The following is a 20,861-nucleotide window of genomic DNA, read 5'->3' on the forward strand; positions in this document are numbered from 1 at the left end:
TATCTGAATAAAAAACTGTCAGAATTATAGTAAAAGATATGTTTTTTTTTTTAATTTCTATTAAAAGTTTCTATTAAAAGTTTTATCTTTAAAAAAGAATAACCACGTTCAGTTTTTAAATTATTATAAATTCTTTTAATTTTATTTTAAAGAATTAATTTTAATATGTAAAATTTATCTCTTTCTGTCATAAATATATTTTTTTTAAACATTAATAACTAAAATTTTATAGAGAGGCCTCGAGTTGGTCTCCGGATACCGCGGATCTTGCCGCCTTTATTCGTTCATATTCACCTCAAGTGGTCGGAGGTGAAGAAGCTCCGGAAGGAAGTTACCCGTACATAGTTTCCCTTCAAGTATATAACGGTCATTTCTGCGCCGGATCCATCTTGAACGAGCGATGGGTTGTAACAGCAGGACATTGTATTCAAGCAGTTCCTTCTGCTGACCTTATTACCGTTAAAGCTGGCAAGCATAATGTTAACGTTAGGGAGGCCACCGAACAAGCGGTCCAAGTGGTGCGAGGTATCGTACATGAAAATTATAGAGGGTATGTAAAATATTGAAAACATTAATTCTAAACAAATTTAAATTAATATACGTGTTTAAATTAATATCCGTTTTATATTTCATTAATGTTGTATGCATAATAGACTTATAATTACATACTGTTTATATAAAACTTAGTACCTGTTGTAACAATAATCAGCAATTTTACTTCTATAATAAATACAATAATCAAAACTGTCGACGTAGTAATGACGTAGTATTAATATTGATATTGTGATAATTATTTGACACTTACAATTAGGAAAACTATCTCAGATAAGCGGTGGTGTGTAATATTTCGAGATTTGATACATTGCGCATTAATATTTCTATTAAATCTGTAAAGTATTATTATTCCTGTAATATTCTTTTAATTTAATGTTAATTTAAGCATAATTATTTTTATAAAAATTTGTGATTAATAATATATATTTCTATATTTATATTACAATATTCTATATTTATTTTTCAGTGGCGTTGGCCCATACGATATTGGTTTGCTTGAACTTGCGTCTCCATTGAAGTTTAATGCTAGAGTAAAGCCCATCAAATTGGCAGAACAAGGAAGTGACCCAAGCTCAAATGAAAAGGGACAGATTGCTGGATGGGGCTCCATTTCGCCTACTCGGAACCCAGAGTATCCTGATAAACTTCAGCATGTTAAAATTGTTTACGTGGACCGTGCTACTTGCCACAAAGCCGTCATGAACTTGGTTGGATCTTCTCCCGTTCACGAAACCAATGTCTGCTCTGGTCCAATGACAGGTGGAATCTCCGCATGCAATGTAAGTTCTAAACTGTAGTTTAGTAACTGACTGTAGTTTTATTATTATCTTAATACGGCAATTTAATGTATTAATTCCTTAATTTTTTCTTTTAGGGTGATTCCGGTGGTCCTCTAATCTCTGTGCCTTCAGGACAAGAACCGGTGCTCACTGGAATAGCATCTTGGGTTGTTATTCCATGCGGCACTAAGGGTGCGCCATCCGTATATACCAGAGTATCCGTGTTCATCGATTGGATTAATCAGAGAACCGGTAATTATTAATACGACGATATTGATAATGTATTATTGTAAACTAATGACAAGTTATTATAATATTTAATAAATAAATAAATAAATATGCAATTTAAGTACACAATCATGTTTCCTTGTTTTAAACGTACGTGACATCAAAAATAAGTAATTTGATTGGAAGAAAGCATTCATAGAAAATAGTATTGCTATATTCATATTGTATTACATTTGATGATTACAATGGGGTATATTTCATGCAATATTTCAGGTGTGGCATTCGTATACCAAAGTATCGAAATTTAATGATTGGTTTGACCAACAATTATTTAATTATGGTTATTATTAACAATGCAATAATATTTATATATCAATGCATCAATGATAAAATTAATATGCAACATGAACAATAACGTTTTTATTTTAATTTTATTTATTACTAAAAACAAAGACATAATTTAATTGAATAAAAAATATATTTATAACAGAAAATATTGTTATATTTATGCTCTTTATTTCATTTAACAGTTAACAGTCATAAAGTTATCACCTTAAATATATATACTTGTCTCACAGTAAATAATATTGTTAAAATACAATTTATATATTATATGTATGTATGTATTATATATATATATATTATATATATATATATATAACTATATACTATATATAAATGATCAAATATAAATATATATAATAAAAATCATTTTGAAATTTAATATTAACAATAATGTAAAATATAATTTTTACACAGTCAAGTTTAACAGTACAGAAGTTGACCATTATCAAACTTATACGATACATTACATGTGTATAGTACATTCAATATTTAATGTTTATGACGTGAAGTAAATGAAGTAATATATTTTTTGTTTATAACAGATAAATACCAGTGCAATAGATGCAAAACTATTGCACTGTGCAATAAGTTGTTTTGATATTTTATACTGTTAATTGAAATGTTGCAATTATATGGAAATAAAGTGTCGCAAAAAACATTAATTTAAAATAACATGTATAAATGTTAAAAGTTATCGATTTCTTTAAATTATTATACAATAATGAGTTAGCTGGCTAGCTTATTACTCTAGTCAAAATTCTTCAATTAATTTTATGTACATAACAGACAATTCATTTACGAAGTTTTGATAGCATCCGTAACTATTTGCACTGCAGCAAGCGCTTCCTTGGCAGTCGGAATAATATAACGAGATGGAAGTACAAAACCATATTTACCAGCATCTCGTAGTTCAATAGTGTATGAATACTTAATTTTGGTTAATGCTTTGGCCCAATCTTCAGAACCTCCAGCAGCAGGATACAATGTTATAGCGCTATTCCCGACGGTGTACACAGTATTATCATTTGTTGCACTCTTCATGGCTTTAGCTGCATTACGCCCTACTGTGTCAATATCGATGTAATCAGGCGGCAAACGTTGATCATATCCCCATGGATAAAGGATATACTGCCCATATGAATGAAAAGTCAAAAATGCCTATAAGAGAAAAATAACGGAGTGTGTAATATTAAAATTATATTAAATTTCAAAATTTAATCTAAAATGTAAGATTAAGTTATCTATAAAATAATACATATAATATACTATGATTATTAACAATAACAAAGTAAATAAAAAGTTAAGCAAATTTTTCTGCAAAATCTTGTGACCAACCTTGAAATTTGCTAAACTGGCATCAAAGAAATTTCGGATAGCATCAGTTTCCGGCTCGGAGAATGGTTTATTGCCTGCGTAAATGTCGGAACACATATTCCTACTTGTTCCCTTTCCACCCCAGCGATAACCAAAGTTTCTGTTCAAATCAACGCCCATACAATTGAGGCCCTTCCTTTTGTTCTTCCTCCACAAACGATCGGAAACGAACGTATGCTCATATCCATCTGGATTGACAACAGGCAAGATGTAATAGTCCACTTCTAATTGATCGCTATTTTCAACCAAATAATCAATGATGTAAGTCACAGCAGCCGGTGAAATCCATTCCCTGGCGTGAATGCCGCCGTCGATCCATATCGCCGGTGCATTTGTTTTACCGTTGCTAATTCTTATCACCTTGACATTTATAGGAAGATCTTAAGCACTCGAATTGTTTTTTTTATCAGTATCGAAATGAAATAGATTAGATGTAGATAATACCTTGAGGGGTCGACCTTCGACGGATTGACCGATAGTCTGAACGGAGCACACATCGGGATAAGTGTCCGCGAGATAATTCAAGTAGCCGAGAATGTCATCCAGGCGATGATAACTGCTCCATTCCATTCGATGACCTGACGAATATACTTTCAAGATTATTTACAGATTGCACGTTCCGTATCCTCGTGCGCTTGTATAACAACCGCTTCGTAAATTCAGCTTGACATAACACAAAACGTGCATCATTTCTTTTTTATTATCTTGCAAAAGAAAACATTTTGATATGCCTGATATTAATTTGATAAATTATTCTGAATCGACGAAGCGGATTGTGCGCATTTGAGGAAGCTCACCCCTAAAATGCCAAGAACCACCCCCACCATGTACACTAACAGGATAACGAAGAGGACGAGGACGTGGGTATCTACGTCTGACTCCCTGCCACCAAGCGTAACGAGCTAAAAAATTACTAAAACTCGGTGACGGAAGCGATGCGCCCATTATAATAATTCCCAAATGCTTATATTTATTCCAACAAATTTAACTTGCGTTTCAACGACTTTTCGACTTTTTAGAAATACGTTTTGTAAAGATGTATTGTTCTGTAGTAATTTTCCGCTCAAATAGAAAACACCAAATCTTGTCAAGTCCGCCCGAAATAACGGCAGATCCAGATCAAATTGACCGACTATGCAAACGATCGCAGAAAACGCCGTTGAAACGCGGCAGAATGTACGTGTGAAGACTATATGTGTATTTTATACACGCCTTACAAGGGAATATAACTGTTAATGTTAATCAGCATTGAAGCGGAACCGGGTTACCAAGTGGGATTCACTCGAGGCCAATAACCTCGATTCGTTTCCAACTTTTCCCTTTGAAAATGAACAGAATTGAATGATAATTTGAAGTAATTAATTAAAGTCTTAACTTTCCTTTTTAGAAGGTACATGTTTAAATTTATGATTTTTACAACTGCTGACACACACACACACACACACACACACACATCCACACATATGCACACATATACATTCTATCAAACGGCACAATTTTCCGTTTTGTGACAATCATTAACAATAAAATGTATTAATTTTTGATGAATATTAGACTAACATGTCTAAATTTTAAACGTTTTATAATAGACAATTTCATCGGGTATGTTTACACCGAACGTTGAGATGTATCGAGTCTTTATATACGTATACAAAGTTTGACCTATAATGTTTCCTGTATTCTCTACATGATATTCTAATTATCATAAATATTATACTATCTTGTTGAGAGTTATGAGAATTACGAGAAACAATCATAAATATTTAATAATCAAGAACAATAAAATGTTGTTAGCAATATTAATTCTTCAAGAATTTATTCTAATTATTTAATATGAAATTTTTAATAAAGTATAAATAAGTAAAGATTAATTTAATTAATTAACTTAATCCGAAATTAATAAATCCTAACTTTTGATGAATCACTTTCGAATGTACTTCCAAATAAGAATTATCGATTCACTTTTATTAGCTTCTTTTCCGTTACGTGACTGACTAAAGTAACGACCAAACAATGCTTCTTTCATGACGTTCATAAATGTCTATGAAATAAATTTAATTAAAGGTAGTGGTTTCTTTTTTATTATTAATAGTATTGTCAAAAAGTGAAAAAAAAATGACAAAGCAATGCTGAAGCCTAAACGATAAGCAACGATGAATTAATTTGAAATGTATAAGTTCTTAATGAAAATTATTGAAAACATTTAGCAATGCATAAGTATATCAGTAAATGTTACTTTACGCAAATTGTAATATTATTACTACTTAACTTTAAAGAAAGCATTACCTACTTTGCGATTATCGCTGAATGATTTCATAATACATTAATTAAAAAATTATAAAGTTTAGTTAATATGTTTGTAATAAAAGTCTCAAACCTTTGCGTCCTTCAAGTTCAGCTTGCATTTCTATAGAAAGAGGAGGATTCTCTTCTTTGATCGCTTTTTCCACATTGTCAATTAGAACGTCATAATTTATGTTGTTATGTGTGAGTATCGATTTGACGTTACCAAGCATATGATTTCGTATAAAAATATCGGTGTTTGACGGTTGATTCGACCATATTGAATATGCTATATAACAAAAAGACTCTGTTTAATTATTACTCTTCTGCAATCCTTAATAGCACACACGTATTTTAGATCTGAAGTAAAATGTTTTAATATAAATGTTTTTATAATTTTATTTATTACGTACAGCCATGTTCATTGTATTGCTCCACCAAATCGTTTACAGAATCGTTATGCTTATAGATCCTCCATACTTGATCTCCTTCGTAATTAATTTTCTTCACATAACTTCTTGTATATGCTTGTTCAATATTATCACTACCATAAGCTGCTAATTCTTCTAATTCGTCAAAATGTGTCAGAACAGACGCATCAACGACGAAGACGACGATTGCTATCGTCGTCAATGTCACCCATTTCTTGTGCTCCTGCTCGTAGCTGTGCGTTACCATTTTCACCGAACTGTTCTTAAGAACAGAATGTACCAGCTTTTATAATACGCGGCGCGATCGGTGATTGGGAGTAACGGGAGAACCACTCGATCGAGGAACCGAAGCAGGTCAAACGTGGAGAAATAGAGTACATATTACGGAAGCTCCGTTGATTCAAAAAAGGCCCAATAAATCTAATTCTGTTATAAAATCTTTTCTTTTTTAAATAAACATTTCTCTTTATTATGCTTTTGATTGATACAATCAAAAGCATAATAAAGATAAATGTTTTATTTAAAAAGAACTTGGCGCTATAAATTACAATTAGTGAAAATACACTGATTTTCAATGGTATACTTGTCAATTAAATTCACTAATCTTTTACTGGTTATACACTAATTCTGAAATAAAAATTACTAAAAACAGTAAATATTTATTAATTATTACAGCTATCAATATGCCACTGTAAATTAGTGGTAATATACTGATTACTCTTTAGAGAGTAGTATAATATTAGTAATAATAATTATAAAAAATTAACAATTATAAACAATTGATTATTTATTAATATTACAATTAACCGTTTTCATTATTTCCTATAGCAGCACCAAGTTTTTTTAAATAAAGCATTTATCTTTATCATGCTTTTTTGGTTTCTATATAATATTAATGTGTTGTAATATATAACACAAAATACAAATATTTATATTACAAATAAGTAGTTTTTTATGGATTTTATTAAATTTGCATCATGTTAATTATCATTTATTCATAGCGTAAAACCGGAGAAAAAATGAAAACAAAAATGTTTTGTCAGGGCCCAGATCGCCTGTCGACGATCCTGGTTCGAGAATTGCCAAATTCCGGCATCCGTTAAGATTGTAGTAAATCTCCTTCGAATGGATATGTTCTGTTAAGAGAATTCTAGAAGGGACGCTTCTAGAATATATAAATTATATATAGAATTTTGTATAATTATCTATGTATAAAATTACTTTCTAATTATAGAAAAAGAACAATACAAGACAGACTTTTTTTAACTTGTATCTTGTCACATTTTACAACTTGGACTTTCTTCCTTAATAATTAAACTATTTTGTTATTCATATTGAAAGGGTTTTTATTATACTATTCTTAGACATCAATTTTTTTGATATTGTAGAGAAGAATTCAAGTAAAATTTTATTTTAATAGAGACATTAATTTCAAAATTTTGGAACAAAATCCGAACAAGGATCACAACATTTGTGACATTTATGTATATTTTAAATTAAATATGTTAATAACTCTCATATATTAAGAACCGTGGTAGCTCTCCATTTTTTCATCTGATATCTTATTTTTTATGTATTTTGAAATAACACACTTATTTGGTAGATTTTAATTGTTTATATTCATTGTAAGAATTCGTTACTGTAACTGGCACACTGACGCACGGCTACTTTATTCAATTTAGAGCACCGACGCAACTGTTGACGACAGCGCAAATCGCGGGCAGACGCGCGGCTTCTGCACGTTCTTCTTGCATCGTCTTCAGATCGCTGCATCGTAATCGTGATTACGGGTTAAATAATCGATTTAAAAAAATTATTCTGCAACATCTGTATCTTAGGACAACATTCGAAACGAAATCATAAAAGTATGAAGTGCCTATTGACAATCACCGTTCTCATGGTTATTTCTTCAGTCATTGAGGTACCGTTTACTGTATGCTTAAAATAATTCTATTATATTTTCCTCAAATGTAATTACACTTTTACATATCGTTAATCTGTAATTCTAGAAATTAATTATTGATTAGAAAACCTGCTTTTCGTTTGTTCACTTGCATACATTTTATATCAAATTATAACTAAACATTCACAAACATTTCAATATTAATACTTAACATTATATGCATAAATAAAAAAAGTATAATTTATTTTAAAAATATATAAAAAATTATATTATATTAAGTTATGTAAATATTTTTTCGTGAAGCTTAATCAAGAGAAAAAAATTATTTTGCAAGGCTAACATTAAAGATTCTATATATCGTATTGACATATATAAATCTTGGATATTTTAAGATAAACTGTCTGTTTAATTTAAAGCTTGAAATATACGCTTTATGTATGCTTTATGTACGATAGAAATAAATAGATAAAGTGATAATAAAGGCCAGACTAACCTTATACACTTTTATTCATCGTAAGGTTTCTTTGGTCGTTTCAATAGACGTATGTTCACATGTGCATTGCACGCGAATAACTGCAATAAATGTGTATGTGTCACTTTAAATGCAATCTCACTATAGATCTAACATGCATGTTAAATTCATGATTTCATTCTGTACCACTTCTTTTAACTTCAAGCACTTACAATATTCAAAGCATAAATATAGAATTTGTACTATATTTAAACTTTTATAAATATTTTAGAGTTAGAGTATAGCAGCATCTAATGTTGCAATCATTATGTTGCAATCGAATTCAATTTTTATACATAAAATAAAATATAATTAAAAAAATAAACTTAATGTTATACAAGGTAATGTTAATTAAAACTTGACAGTAGCTTTATAGTAAAAATAAAAAATATTATTAAATAAATTCGGAAAGATTTTTTATTAAATGTTATAACAAAGATATTAGACACATAGGCAATAATTTAAAAATCACTGTTAATATATGAATAATATATGAAAGAATAGATAGGCAATGAATTTCTTTATTCTAGCTGTGTTTATTATTTGAAGGTAATCAGTTTCGCTATGTAAGCAACCTTGTATTAATTCTAAAATATCAGTGCATTTAATTCATATTAACACACATCATGAAATTCTCAAATAAACTTATTATTATAACTGACAAAATAACAAAATAAGATATTTTTAATTTCTACATAAACCATACATTAAATAGAAGAAAACTTACTTGTTTTGCAATATTAACTTTCTGACATTTTTAATACATAGAAATATATGATGCACTTATTATGTTTCTTAAACTAACGTCATCAGTTTACGTGTTTGTCACATGTTTCACAATTGTTTAAATATTTTGTCAACATTTTATCACAATTTTATAATTAAATATGTACATTATAAAGTGTTTCCAAATCTATATTACTTATATCCATATATCTATATATTTTCTTTTATTTATAATATTTTCTTACAATGTACTAATAAAGTTGATTGTTCAACTATTTGAATTAATATAATAGATAAAACCTATTTTAATTATTTATCTTCTTCACTATATGTTCTATAAATTCTATGTTATTTATTACTATGTTTCTATACGTTAATAATATACATAAATATTATTTAAATTTTTAAGTATTTAAATAATTATTTATAAATATTATAAATGAATATTAATTCCAAAATATCAGTGCATATATGAATATAACAATTTAAAATTTTTTAATTTTGATAATTAGTTTTTTAATTTATTTTTATTTCATTTATTATTTATTTATGCCATGCTTAATAGAAAAAATTCTTTTTTAATTCTTATTACTTGTGTGTTATAATTTAATTCCAGTATTCACTTTTCTCTGTAAGAAAATTATATTGTAACATTTTTAAAAATTTATGTCAAGTTTTTATAATTATACAAAATATCTATTTATATGATTTGTAATTGGTATCATTCAATGAATGATATCATTTTAATGAAGTTAAAAACAATTTCATTTCAGGCAGAAACATACAGAGTCACCGATCAAGTCTACTTTGATATCATGATTGATAACAATCCAGCCGGTAGAATTATTATTGGCTTATTTGGTGATATTGCACCAAAAACAGTAAAGAACTTCATCACTTTTGCTACAACAGGTGTAGCAGGAAAAAAGTATGCAGGAACTAAATTCCATCGCGTGATAAAGAAGTTCATGATTCAAGGTAACGCTTCTTCTTTTCTGATTAGAAATTACTTATTTATTTATTTATTTATTATTGCGCATACATCTATATTATTACAGGTGGCGACGTTGAAAACGGCGATGGCACTGGTTCTATTAGTATTTATGGCAAATATTTTGATGACGAAACTTTTGAGGTCAAGCACAGCGGACCATTGTTTGTCAGCATGGCAAATGCTGGAAAGAACACCAATGGTTGTCAGTTTTTCATTACCACTATAGCAACTCCTTGGTTAGACGATCATCATACGGCATTTGGAAAAGTAATAAAAAATATTTAAAATTTATAATACATATTATTATTTACATGTGTTTTACGTACAACAAGTAATCTGTTAGATTATTTATTGTTATATTTTTAATTGATAATTATGCTATTATTATTTAATTATATTAATATATTTTGAATTAATATATTTCAGACATATCTTTTTATTAATCTTAAATAATTTTTTTGTAGGTGATTGACGGTGAAGCTATAGTTTTTCAAGATCGAGCAGACCAAAACAGACAGCGATGACATTCCGCTCGTGCCTGTAATAATCTACGATAGCGGAATTCTTCCAACGGAACCATTTACTATATCAGATAATCCCTACGAGTAATCTAACATTGATGTGACTTTAATATTATTAATTGTTCCTCCCCCCTCTCCCCCCCCCTCTCTCTCTCTCTCTCCTCTCTCTCTCCTCTCCTCTCTCTCTCTCTCTCCTCTCTCTCTCTCCAATTCTTTCGTAGCTTAATTATATTATTACACTCCCCTTTATTAATTACAGACTGCACGTTAATTATCTTCGTATAACTTGTAAATTGAGAAACAATAGTTACTATAATATAATTAATTAGTTAAGTAGCATATAGTGATGGCTACAAATATTTTTGTACGCTTCAGTAGCTTTACAGACTTTATTACACCCAGCAACAATTTATATTATAATTTAGAATTTATATTCTTTATTTATAATAATTGAGCAAATAAAAAGACTGCTAAGTAAACATAAATAAGCAAAGGGCAAAATTTCAATATGCTTACAAGGTAGATAGAAAATATATTCTTTGATGTATATTATCCATCTTTTTCACGTTCGCCTTTATCTGGCGATAATGTATATCTAAATAATCTTTTAATGACACAGGATAATGTATAATCTAAATAATCTTTTAATGACACAGGTGAGTTTACAATTCATTAATGTAATATTAAAAATTGCATATTTGCAGTGTATGGGCGTGGATTAAGGCGACTTGCGTACCATTGGGATTTAGTTTCTCGATACTCGCGGTTTTCCATTATATGATGAAACAGTTAGATGTCTAAGCATCAATCTTGATATAAAAGACTGATTTAAATAACGAATATATCTTTTCACTTTAAATTGTAAGATTTTATTTTTATTTTTATATATGAAACTATGTATAATTATGTACATTACTTATACATTATTCTTATAAGTTTGCATTATGCGTAGCATGGTTCGCTTCTTACAAGGGAACACAATCAAGTGTCCCTCTGCAATTTTAATAAATTTTGATTATATTACATTTAATTATGTTTTTATTATATAAAGTATAAATAAAAATAAGAGATACATTTTTTATAAACATGTTCTCGCACATTAAAAGTAAAACACTTCTTAAAAAAAATTTAGTTATTTTTTTTTAAGCAAATATTATCAAAGGTATAAAAGACAGAAAAAAAATTTGTATATGAATTAAATAACTTCAAAAGTATTGTATAATAATTTTACAAAATTTATATTAATTTTTATTAAAACATTTTAAAGTTTTTATTTTAAAAATTATTTACCTATTATAATATAAAACACTCTTAACGTGTGAGAACGCACTTATTAAAATCTCTTTTTTTTTCTTTATATTTTAATGTATCTAAAGCTTATTAAAATCGGAGAGGGGAATACTTATAAGTGCTACATGCCTTTGTGTATTAGAAACCCAAGAAGAAAGGAGCATCAGGCGCCATCTCTGTAAAGATTGTGACATTGTCGTTCAAAAACTATCTCATTTGTAATAAATTAATAAAATACAAAAAAAACAGTGATATGCAATATTACATTGTTTCATATCCGTCCGCGTATTTTGGTAGTACAACTCTAAACATATATACCACTTTGAAATACATATCACGATTTCTTTATCGTCATCATATGATAATATATATTAAATACGTACAAAAGAAGAAGACAGCGAAGCAAAATATTCTTTTTAATTAAATTATGATGAATTGTATCGAAATGCGGAAAAAAGAATTCCATTAATGATTAGTATAAGATAATGTCGATGACGCACAAAGTTATCGCGCATGCACCTAGGCTGTGCTGTATACGAGTAGATACGAATGTGGGAGTCAGCCTGTCAGCCTTGGCTAGGAGCCTGAACGGCCAAACCAGTCGGTGGCAAACCGGCGTCGGTCGTCAGACGACGATGGTCGGGTGAAGTCGGCTGTAATCGTACGTAAAAGAGAATTGAGTGTCGGTCGATGCTCCAACGATTTTGTAATAGATGACACGTGGACGTTACACACACGAGCGCTGTCATTCATAAGATCACGAAGAGTACGTAGTAGTTAAATGTATCGTGGAGTGTCGCAGTGTGTGTATGTGTGATCAGTAATGGTGATGATGTGTTACTTTCGGGATTGGTGAAAAACGTGCCGGGGAGCGCATGTTGCACCCTTCGAAGTTCGATCGGTCCGAGGGCAGCTGGGAGAAAGTTCTTGAAGGGGGATGCTCTGATACAGTGTGTAAACGTGCTCGCGTAAGGTACGCTCCATTTTCTACCTGTGACGATTTACATCGACGCGAATGCGAAAATAACAGCGAAATGTTTGAAACTTTTTGCTCCAGTATTTGTTGATCTTTGATGTCACGAAGCAGATCCGTTAATGCAGGTGGAAGAGTGCATGGAAGGCACCGCGAGCGTGTTTAATTTTAGAAGCCGTATGAAGAGATTTTTTTTGTTAGTAAAAATATATAAGGAAAAAGAATGACTTGACGGATTGCATGATTTTTGTCACTTTAAATAAAATGGTTTACTTCTTTTAAACTTGGAATTATCTCTTGTCGTCATAGGTCTCTATTGATAAGGTTTCTCTGACAGGTTTGCAAATTAAATTTGTGAGTGGAAGTAATTAATGAATAAATTAATAGATAGCGGCTTTAATTTTGTTTCGTATGCCGTACGCAATAAATATAATTTAGTGAGTCAGTTTGTGATTGCTAATAAAAATATTATAAAGTATTACGTAAAAGAATTAATGACGAAGAAAGCAAAATGCTAGCAGGTATAAGATTCGTTAGTGTGTAGTATCAGCATTGCTGATAATTACTTTAAACGGAAGCATGAGCCACTACAAATATATGTCGTAACCAAGGACAATAGTTTGGCAATGCTGTGTGTGTGTGTTGACTCAGATCCATCCATAAAATAAAAATAACCTTATGAACAAAATTTCTACGAAATTTTTATCACAATTTTACTTTTATGTTAAATATTAAGATTTTCAAAATAACGGCAGATTTTTATTTTTATTCTTAAAAAACGAACAAAATGTCTCTGAATAAGAAAACCACAAAATAGATAAAGGCAAGTTTAAAAGCCTCAAATACGTAATATTAATGTAGTCGTTAAATTTAACTAAATAAAGATTTTTTAATTAATTAAATAAAGAAAATGAAATTTAAAAAACATCTAATTACAGTTATTTAGTTTTCTATATTATTCAGTTTTTCAAGTTACAGACTAACTATATAAAGTAAAATTTATTACATTTATATAAATATATATGTTATAATTATAAATGATTCAGAGATTTATAAATATATTCATAACAAATTTTAAATATCTGGTTACTCTTGCTCTCTCTCTCTCTCTCTCTCTCTCTCTCTCCTCTCTCTCTCTCTCTCTCTCTCTCTCTCTCTCTCTCTTTCTCTCTCTCTCTCTTCTCTCTCTCTCTCTTATTTCTCTCTCTTTCCCTTTTCATTGTATTTTGTTTACAATGGATATTGTCTACCGGTTTTATCACGCAAGCACAAAAACGCTACATACACATGTGCAATCATTATCTGCTTAAGTATATAACAAAAAAATATAGAAAAGTTTAAATCGTTGTTATCATAATCTACTATTGTAAACAATTATTAAATTTAATAAATTTTATGTTTTATTTAAATTATTAAAAAGTAATAGATTAATTTTTCCACTGATTTTATAGCTCTAATTTATAACTGCAAAATGATACACAACAAACTGTCTAATAATTACTATTAATAATTACTATTAATAATTAATAATTAATAATTACTATTAGGATTAGCCTACAGCTGCGCATATTACAGAAATCAAACAATAACAATTAATTAATTAATTAGTAGCTGTAGTGTTCTGGACAATCTATTTTAAAATCTTTAATATATATTTTTTTAATTTCTTTAAAAAATTATGTAAGAATAGTTAACCTAGAAGAAAAATTGTAATTTTTATTTCATAACTACATAACAGTTTTAGATGTTAAGATAATCTATTGCAATTATCAAAAACATTTAGAATCCAGTGTAATATTTCACACGCAATATATTCTATAAATATGCAATCCCTTGATTAATCCTTTGTTATGATGTACGATACGCATCTGGTCATGGAACATATCAACTCGACACGCAACCTACACATTTCACATATTACTACGTACTACAAAGTTCAATCAAAACATTGTTGTCTATATCAGAAGAGATAATGAGAAATACATGTTAAAGGATTTTAATAATAACTCTAGATATAAATAGTAATAATAAATCTAGATATAAATAATAATAAGAATAACAATAATAATAACAGTAAATAGTTAATATATTAATATTAGCTGATATGTTTTATATTATTACATTTAAATAAATAAACATTTATTCAGCAATGAACTGAATTTATTTTTATTAAGATAACAATTTGATCGATAACCAGACAGAGACGATTATTCATGATGCGGTAATAATCAGTAATGATGACAATAGATTTTGATTATTTCTTCAGGGGCCGGCAATTTTGCTTATTAGACTGACTGGAATTTATTTTGCACTAATGATATACTATTTATTAAAAATATTAATAACAATATCGGTCACATGACTAAATTCTTTAGAAAATTCGTTCAAGTTAAGTAAAGAAACAACATGCCATTCATAAAATTTTAATAAACCTATACATTTTCATAAATCTTTAGCATATTTTGAGTATTTACGATTCAAGCAAATAGTCAAGTCAGATGGCTAATTAAAATAGAATATATACATATACATGACACATGTGCGAAGTACGTGTAGACATTCGATGAGCATTATGTTTACACGTGATCTCGAACATCCTTAAGACGAAGTGTTCTTAAAATTTGCGCATTGAGAAATATATACAGAGGTTATCAACAGCAGCTACAATATTTAGATAAGAAAATGGATACATTTGCACGCGTAAATCATACAGAATATATATATGTGTGTTGTCAATCATGGTTATTATCACATTATTTATCACATTATCAGAGAGAACATTGCTCAAACCCAATTTATCTTCCATGTGCAATCCAATAAGTAAAGCCATTAGACGCACCTTACATGTTATCTCTGGCAATATCCGCTGTTATACTTTTTTTTCATAAAAAATTGTAAGAAATCTTAAATTTATTCTATGGTAAATTAATAATACTTTGGTGGTATCATTTTAAAAGAATGCTCAATTTAATTATTAAGATAATTTCTTATTCATATGTAAAATAAAAATTTTAAACGATAATAGAAGGACTATAAGAATCAAAAGCAGTTAGAGAATATTTTTTCAGAAAATGTTAGCTTTAATTACACGTCGCAAATACAGTAACTGATGTGGTAATAAATAAAAGTTTTGGCTCCGCTTCGAGCACTTTTAGCATAGAACTACTAATAAGAAAAATTACCTTATACTTTTAGAAAAACTAGGGTAAGACTTTTGTCACTGCCATTTTGAAAGTATTACCTTAAAAAGTTGGCAAAGGTTCTGCGACTGTAAGAAAGAAATCTATTAGAAAAAAAAATGTGTAGTTGACTTATGGTCTGATTAATAATAATACGTAGCTCGGAAAAGTTGTTAATTTATCTTTTATAATTTATTTTTTTAATATATATGAATGAAGTATTATATAAATTTAAAAAACGGACCTATCGTAATATTCTCTTTAAAAAAAAAACAGCTTTATATAAATTTCTTTTTTTATTATATAGAGATAGATAATTATTATTTAAATTGTTGTTCGAGAAAATAATATCCATTGCAGGACTAGTATTTGCAGAAATTTTTTTTAATTTAAAACGTGATTAGTTATAAAAAATAAATTAATGTTTATATTCATTCCTTTATTCTTCTTGTACAAACACATTTTTAAAATCTTTAACAAAGTTGCATTTAACGAAATTGAGAAATTAATCATACAAATATAATCTAGGTAATAAGTAAAAATCAGAAGTTTTAGAGTAAAACTATTATGCTACATTTATGTAATTTAAAAAAAATCAACTGTGACTTGTTTGCCTTATATGAAAACAATTAGAAGGCTAACTCACTAATTTTACTTTTAAAAATACATTTGAAAGTAAATTGCTTAAGAAATCAAATTATACATTATAATAATAAAAGCAATTAATGCTACTTTTAATCACCGTATCTATTTTGTCAGTTTTATTTCTCTTTACTGTCTTTTTTTTTTTTGTAAACGCGTGCAATAAAGACTATGTTGTTGGATTGCACAGGATTATAAATGAAGTTGATTGATTCACCCATGGTGAAATAATACCGTCCACGCAACGTGAGGTTCTCCCTCTTTCTGTCGCATACACCATTCGCGTTTACATCTTCATGCGATAAAAGCGTAACCGGCGCACCTCTCAGCAATGTCGTCCCTATATAATTGGCCCGTAATTAAGGTAGGCGCGCCTCTTTTGCTGAATCCTCTCACGACCAAAAACATACTCGCTCTCATTCTCAGAATTGCTTAATGGCAAGTCATTTGGGGAACTTTCAGCTACCATTCCGTCTCTACTACTTATCTAATCGCGTTTCATTACACGCGCACTCGCTAAATAACAAATGGAATTTTTTTAAACAATACTATGACGGTAAATTAGGGTAAATTATTAATGTTAATTAACGATTGCTGTGACATAAAGTTAAAAATTTCATATTACGTATAAATAACTTCGAGTAACTTCAAATGCAATTCATACTACGGATACTACAGCTTGAGGAACATGTCATGCGGAACACGACGATGAAAACCGGTTTATAAAAAAAATTCAGGTCTGAAAGGGTCAAGGAATCGAAGAGCTTAGCGCAGAACGTCAGTGTTGCATCTCTTAGCAAAACAAAGCTAAAGGATGTTCGATTATACTGCGTTTTTTATCGTACCAAAAAGTTTTCTAATACAGAAAAATTTAAGGTGCTGTTAGATGATAGTGCATTAAAAATTACTGCCTTTGTCTGTCGTTTGTTTCAGGGTGCAAAGGGCATCCGCGCACTCGAATCATGTCGAAGTACGGGCTGAGATGTAGCCCTTCTGCAGGTCGTCTACCAGTCCATCTTAGCTGGATTGAGTCTGTTTTCCTTGGCATCGTGAAAGCAACATTGTGCACGTATTATGACATTAAAAGATAAGATCATATACAATATGTGGTACACAGTGGATTGCGACTGTATGTTATAGACCTTTCGGTAATTCTAGGTATTTTGATTGTATAATGAGTTATTATAATTCAATTAGGGGCGTGATATACCGGAATATATTTTTCGCCGCAATATAGTAATTAAATTACCTAAGGAATCGATTTTCGCTGATAAATATTATGCAGTTTGTATAACCAAGCAAGAAGACACAATTTTAAAAGAGTCTATATACTGAAGGCCAGTTTAAAAATTTTGAGCCGCGACTGACGTTAAGTGTTGCATATCATGCGGTTTTTTCACAAATGATGAGTTTCTCATACTATATTAGCCTAGTCGTTTGGTACTTAGCCCGGCGCTAGAGGTACATTCTCTTCGTATTTAATTTTATGATTCTAGTAGCATTAATTTCTAGTCCTTGTTATCAAATACCCAACGTATCTTAAAAAATAGCTCTGTTACTATGGTAAAAGTTTAAACTCGTTGTGATTACTCTCTGCTCAGACGAAAACTTGTTAGTACGTAAAGGGTGCAAAATTTCCTTGTTCAATCACCGGTGTTAATCTATAGAACAGTGTCGAAACGTGTTCATCCAGCTGCTCATACCTTCTGAGGAAAATCCGTAACAAAGTGCTAAGAGGAAATCCTCATATACATCCCCCGTCGCACACCCCATCATAAATGCCTATACGACACAATAAATGAAGGTTATTATAGTTGTTTATATAAATGGAATCGATCTTTGGAATCTATAGACTGTTATTATCTTTGATCGATACTACTAGCGATAAACTATGCAGTTTTGGGGGGGTGTGTGCGGTGGGATGGAAGGTGTGACTAATAAATATACTTGTTGATCGGGGCGGAGTGTGTGTGAAAGCAATAACAAAAAATATGAAATTAGCCGATATATCCGCCGCTCTAAAAAATAAAGCAAACTAGGGAAATAACGAAAGCGAGATCGGCGTATCAAGGGAATCTTGAATTGAACTTGCTACACTTTGCATAGACTGTAGTCAACAGCATGCTAATTGACAGTAGAAGGAAAGAACAAAGTATGCTGTAACTTCCTCTGATTGCGGGTTCACTATTAACATTTTGCATTTTTTACATTTAAATATTAACTGATAAAATGAACATTTAATTCAAAATATCGATTTTTCTATCAAAATAGTTTTTCTCTAATTTTTTTATTTGTATTGATAAAAATAGAGATTACTTATTTCTTTACTATCAATTAAGAGATGTTTATATGTGAATGTTAACAATAAACGGCGTAACCGAATTCTGACATAAAATCATTGCTCTAACATTGTTGGCATTCATGTTTGTAATTTTTTAATGTATGGTATTTATAATGAGTTCAAAACAGAACATACACACTACGTCTAGCAGCTATGCGTGTCATAATACCTACAGTTACTCCCAAGTAAGATTATTTTTTTGTATACGGTCTTATCCGTTGACTCGGCGAAGAAATGAATATCCTCAATGGTTTAGCGTACGTTGTCAATCATCGCCGGTTAAACCGGAATATAGTCACAAATTATGTTCTTTCTATTTATTGTAAATATTTATTTTGACAAAGCAAGGATTAATTAACTCATTTCATTATATCTTTAATATAGCTCACGTTTGCAACAAACATTCATATCATAATTTTATTTATCCAAAAAAGGACAAAACAAAAAGTAATATATATAGAATAATAACAGATATTATATAATAAACCTCTATAATAAAGTAACGGTAAGATATGTCCTAAATAGATATATAATTCACTAATACCTATTTATCTATGTATATGGTCGTTAACTGGTTGTATTACTAAATGATTTTAATAAATGCATGTTTTGAACCAATATAAAATATGTGAAAACGAGATACAGATCAATAACATGAATTGACATCCTAAAAATTCCAGAAGCACACTTACGTGTTTAGCCGGGGGAAAGAGTATTCGCAAATTAGGAAGCGCAAACGCTGTGAAACAGATAATTCCGTATCAGACGAGGGCAAAATTTGCTTTCTTGTCTAAACAAACCTCGTCAACTTAAATATCATTATCACACAGCGTTAGCTTCTAAGAGTCTATATCAAAAGTAGGGGGGCGATTTTATACTCCTTCATGGCTTTGTTAACCTAAATTTATATTTAATATAAAATCGCAATAGACGCGTCATCAATTATATCACACATATTTTAAAATCTCATTTTCTAATCCTTATTACAATAAAAATATACAACAATACACACAGCCATATCCTGACACTAAATATAAGATTATTGCAATCGTTACAGATAGTTCAAAAACGTCAATATTATATTTTTGTAGTAGTTTTATATCTCGTCTGGAAATTTTGTAATTTTCACTCTTACCAGCATCCACAATTACCGATCATGATCAAGTCCATTACCAAATCAATTGATTTTTTAAATGGTTGACGTACAATGATTTGATCTAATCCTAATTAAAGCAATACGTAAAGAAGTTCATATCGGCGCCATTATAATTATTAATATGTTACGACAAAAGAAAACGTGCCTCATGTATTGTATAGTCACAAAATAATTTAAAAGAAACTAATTGTAATTATACACGCGCGATCTTTGTGAATTTTAACTCAGCACGACACCAATGTCGTTATTTCACGTGTTGGTTCATGCATATAAACATGGTGCCACGATAGAATGACTAACACTGTTCTGAGGGCGACCAACAGAATGATGACTGTACGACCCGTGCACTTTGAGAACAAGTTTTACCTAACATGAATCCAGATCTATTATAGACATGTTGTGAATCAGCTGAGAGTTACGTTGTGTCGATGAAAATATGTAACGTCCGTGAAGGAAAAAGAATATCATGCACAGACTAAATCCTATATTGGCACCATTTAATTCTGGGCCCATATGCGCTAACACCCTTACTTTTGATACCGGTGTGGCATTTAATACCCGATAAACTTCGTGAATACACAGTTAGAAAGCATATCTAATAGTTCTTTTTATACTAATTATTAAATAATT

The 20,861-nt window shown here is 29.8% G+C and overlaps 3 protein-coding genes across 3 annotated transcripts; 2 read left to right on the forward strand and 1 right to left on the reverse strand.

Moving 5' to 3' along the window:
* Positions 1–227: 227 nt before the first annotated feature.
* On the forward strand, positions 228–1,680 carry LOC118648063 (trypsin-1-like; the record flags this gene model as incomplete). Its single annotated transcript, XM_036294274.1, has 3 exons — positions 228–550; positions 1,022–1,334; positions 1,430–1,680. Coding segments are annotated over 3 exons (804 nt in total), but the record flags the coding sequence as incomplete, so codon positions are not given.
* Positions 1,681–2,432: 752 nt separating this feature from the next.
* On the reverse strand, positions 2,433–6,242 carry LOC118648065 (carboxypeptidase B-like). Its single transcript, XM_036294276.1, has 5 exons — positions 5,978–6,242; positions 5,659–5,853; positions 3,726–3,859; positions 3,243–3,641; positions 2,433–3,065 (listed from the first exon to the last, which is right to left on the reverse strand). The coding sequence occupies exons 1-5, from the start codon at positions 6,240–6,242 to the stop codon at positions 2,703–2,705; spliced, it is 1,356 nt and encodes a 451-aa protein (XP_036150169.1). The 3' UTR covers positions 2,433–2,702.
* A 1,523-nt stretch (positions 6,243–7,765) lies between these two features.
* Positions 7,766–11,509, forward strand: LOC118648064 (peptidyl-prolyl cis-trans isomerase, rhodopsin-specific isozyme-like). Its single transcript, XM_036294275.1, is given in 6 exon segments — positions 7,766–7,916; positions 9,909–10,113; positions 10,194–10,396; positions 10,594–10,617; positions 10,619–10,734; positions 11,355–11,509. Coding segments are annotated over 6 exon segments (699 nt in total). The 5' UTR covers positions 7,766–7,862; the 3' UTR covers positions 11,452–11,509.
* The last annotated feature ends 9,352 nt before the right edge of the window (positions 11,510–20,861 follow it).

The sequence above is a fragment of the Monomorium pharaonis genome, unplaced genomic scaffold (assembly GCF_013373865.1).
Source record: "Monomorium pharaonis isolate MP-MQ-018 unplaced genomic scaffold, ASM1337386v2 scaffold_153, whole genome shotgun sequence".
Classification (NCBI taxonomy): Eukaryota; Metazoa; Arthropoda; class Insecta; order Hymenoptera; family Formicidae; genus Monomorium; species Monomorium pharaonis.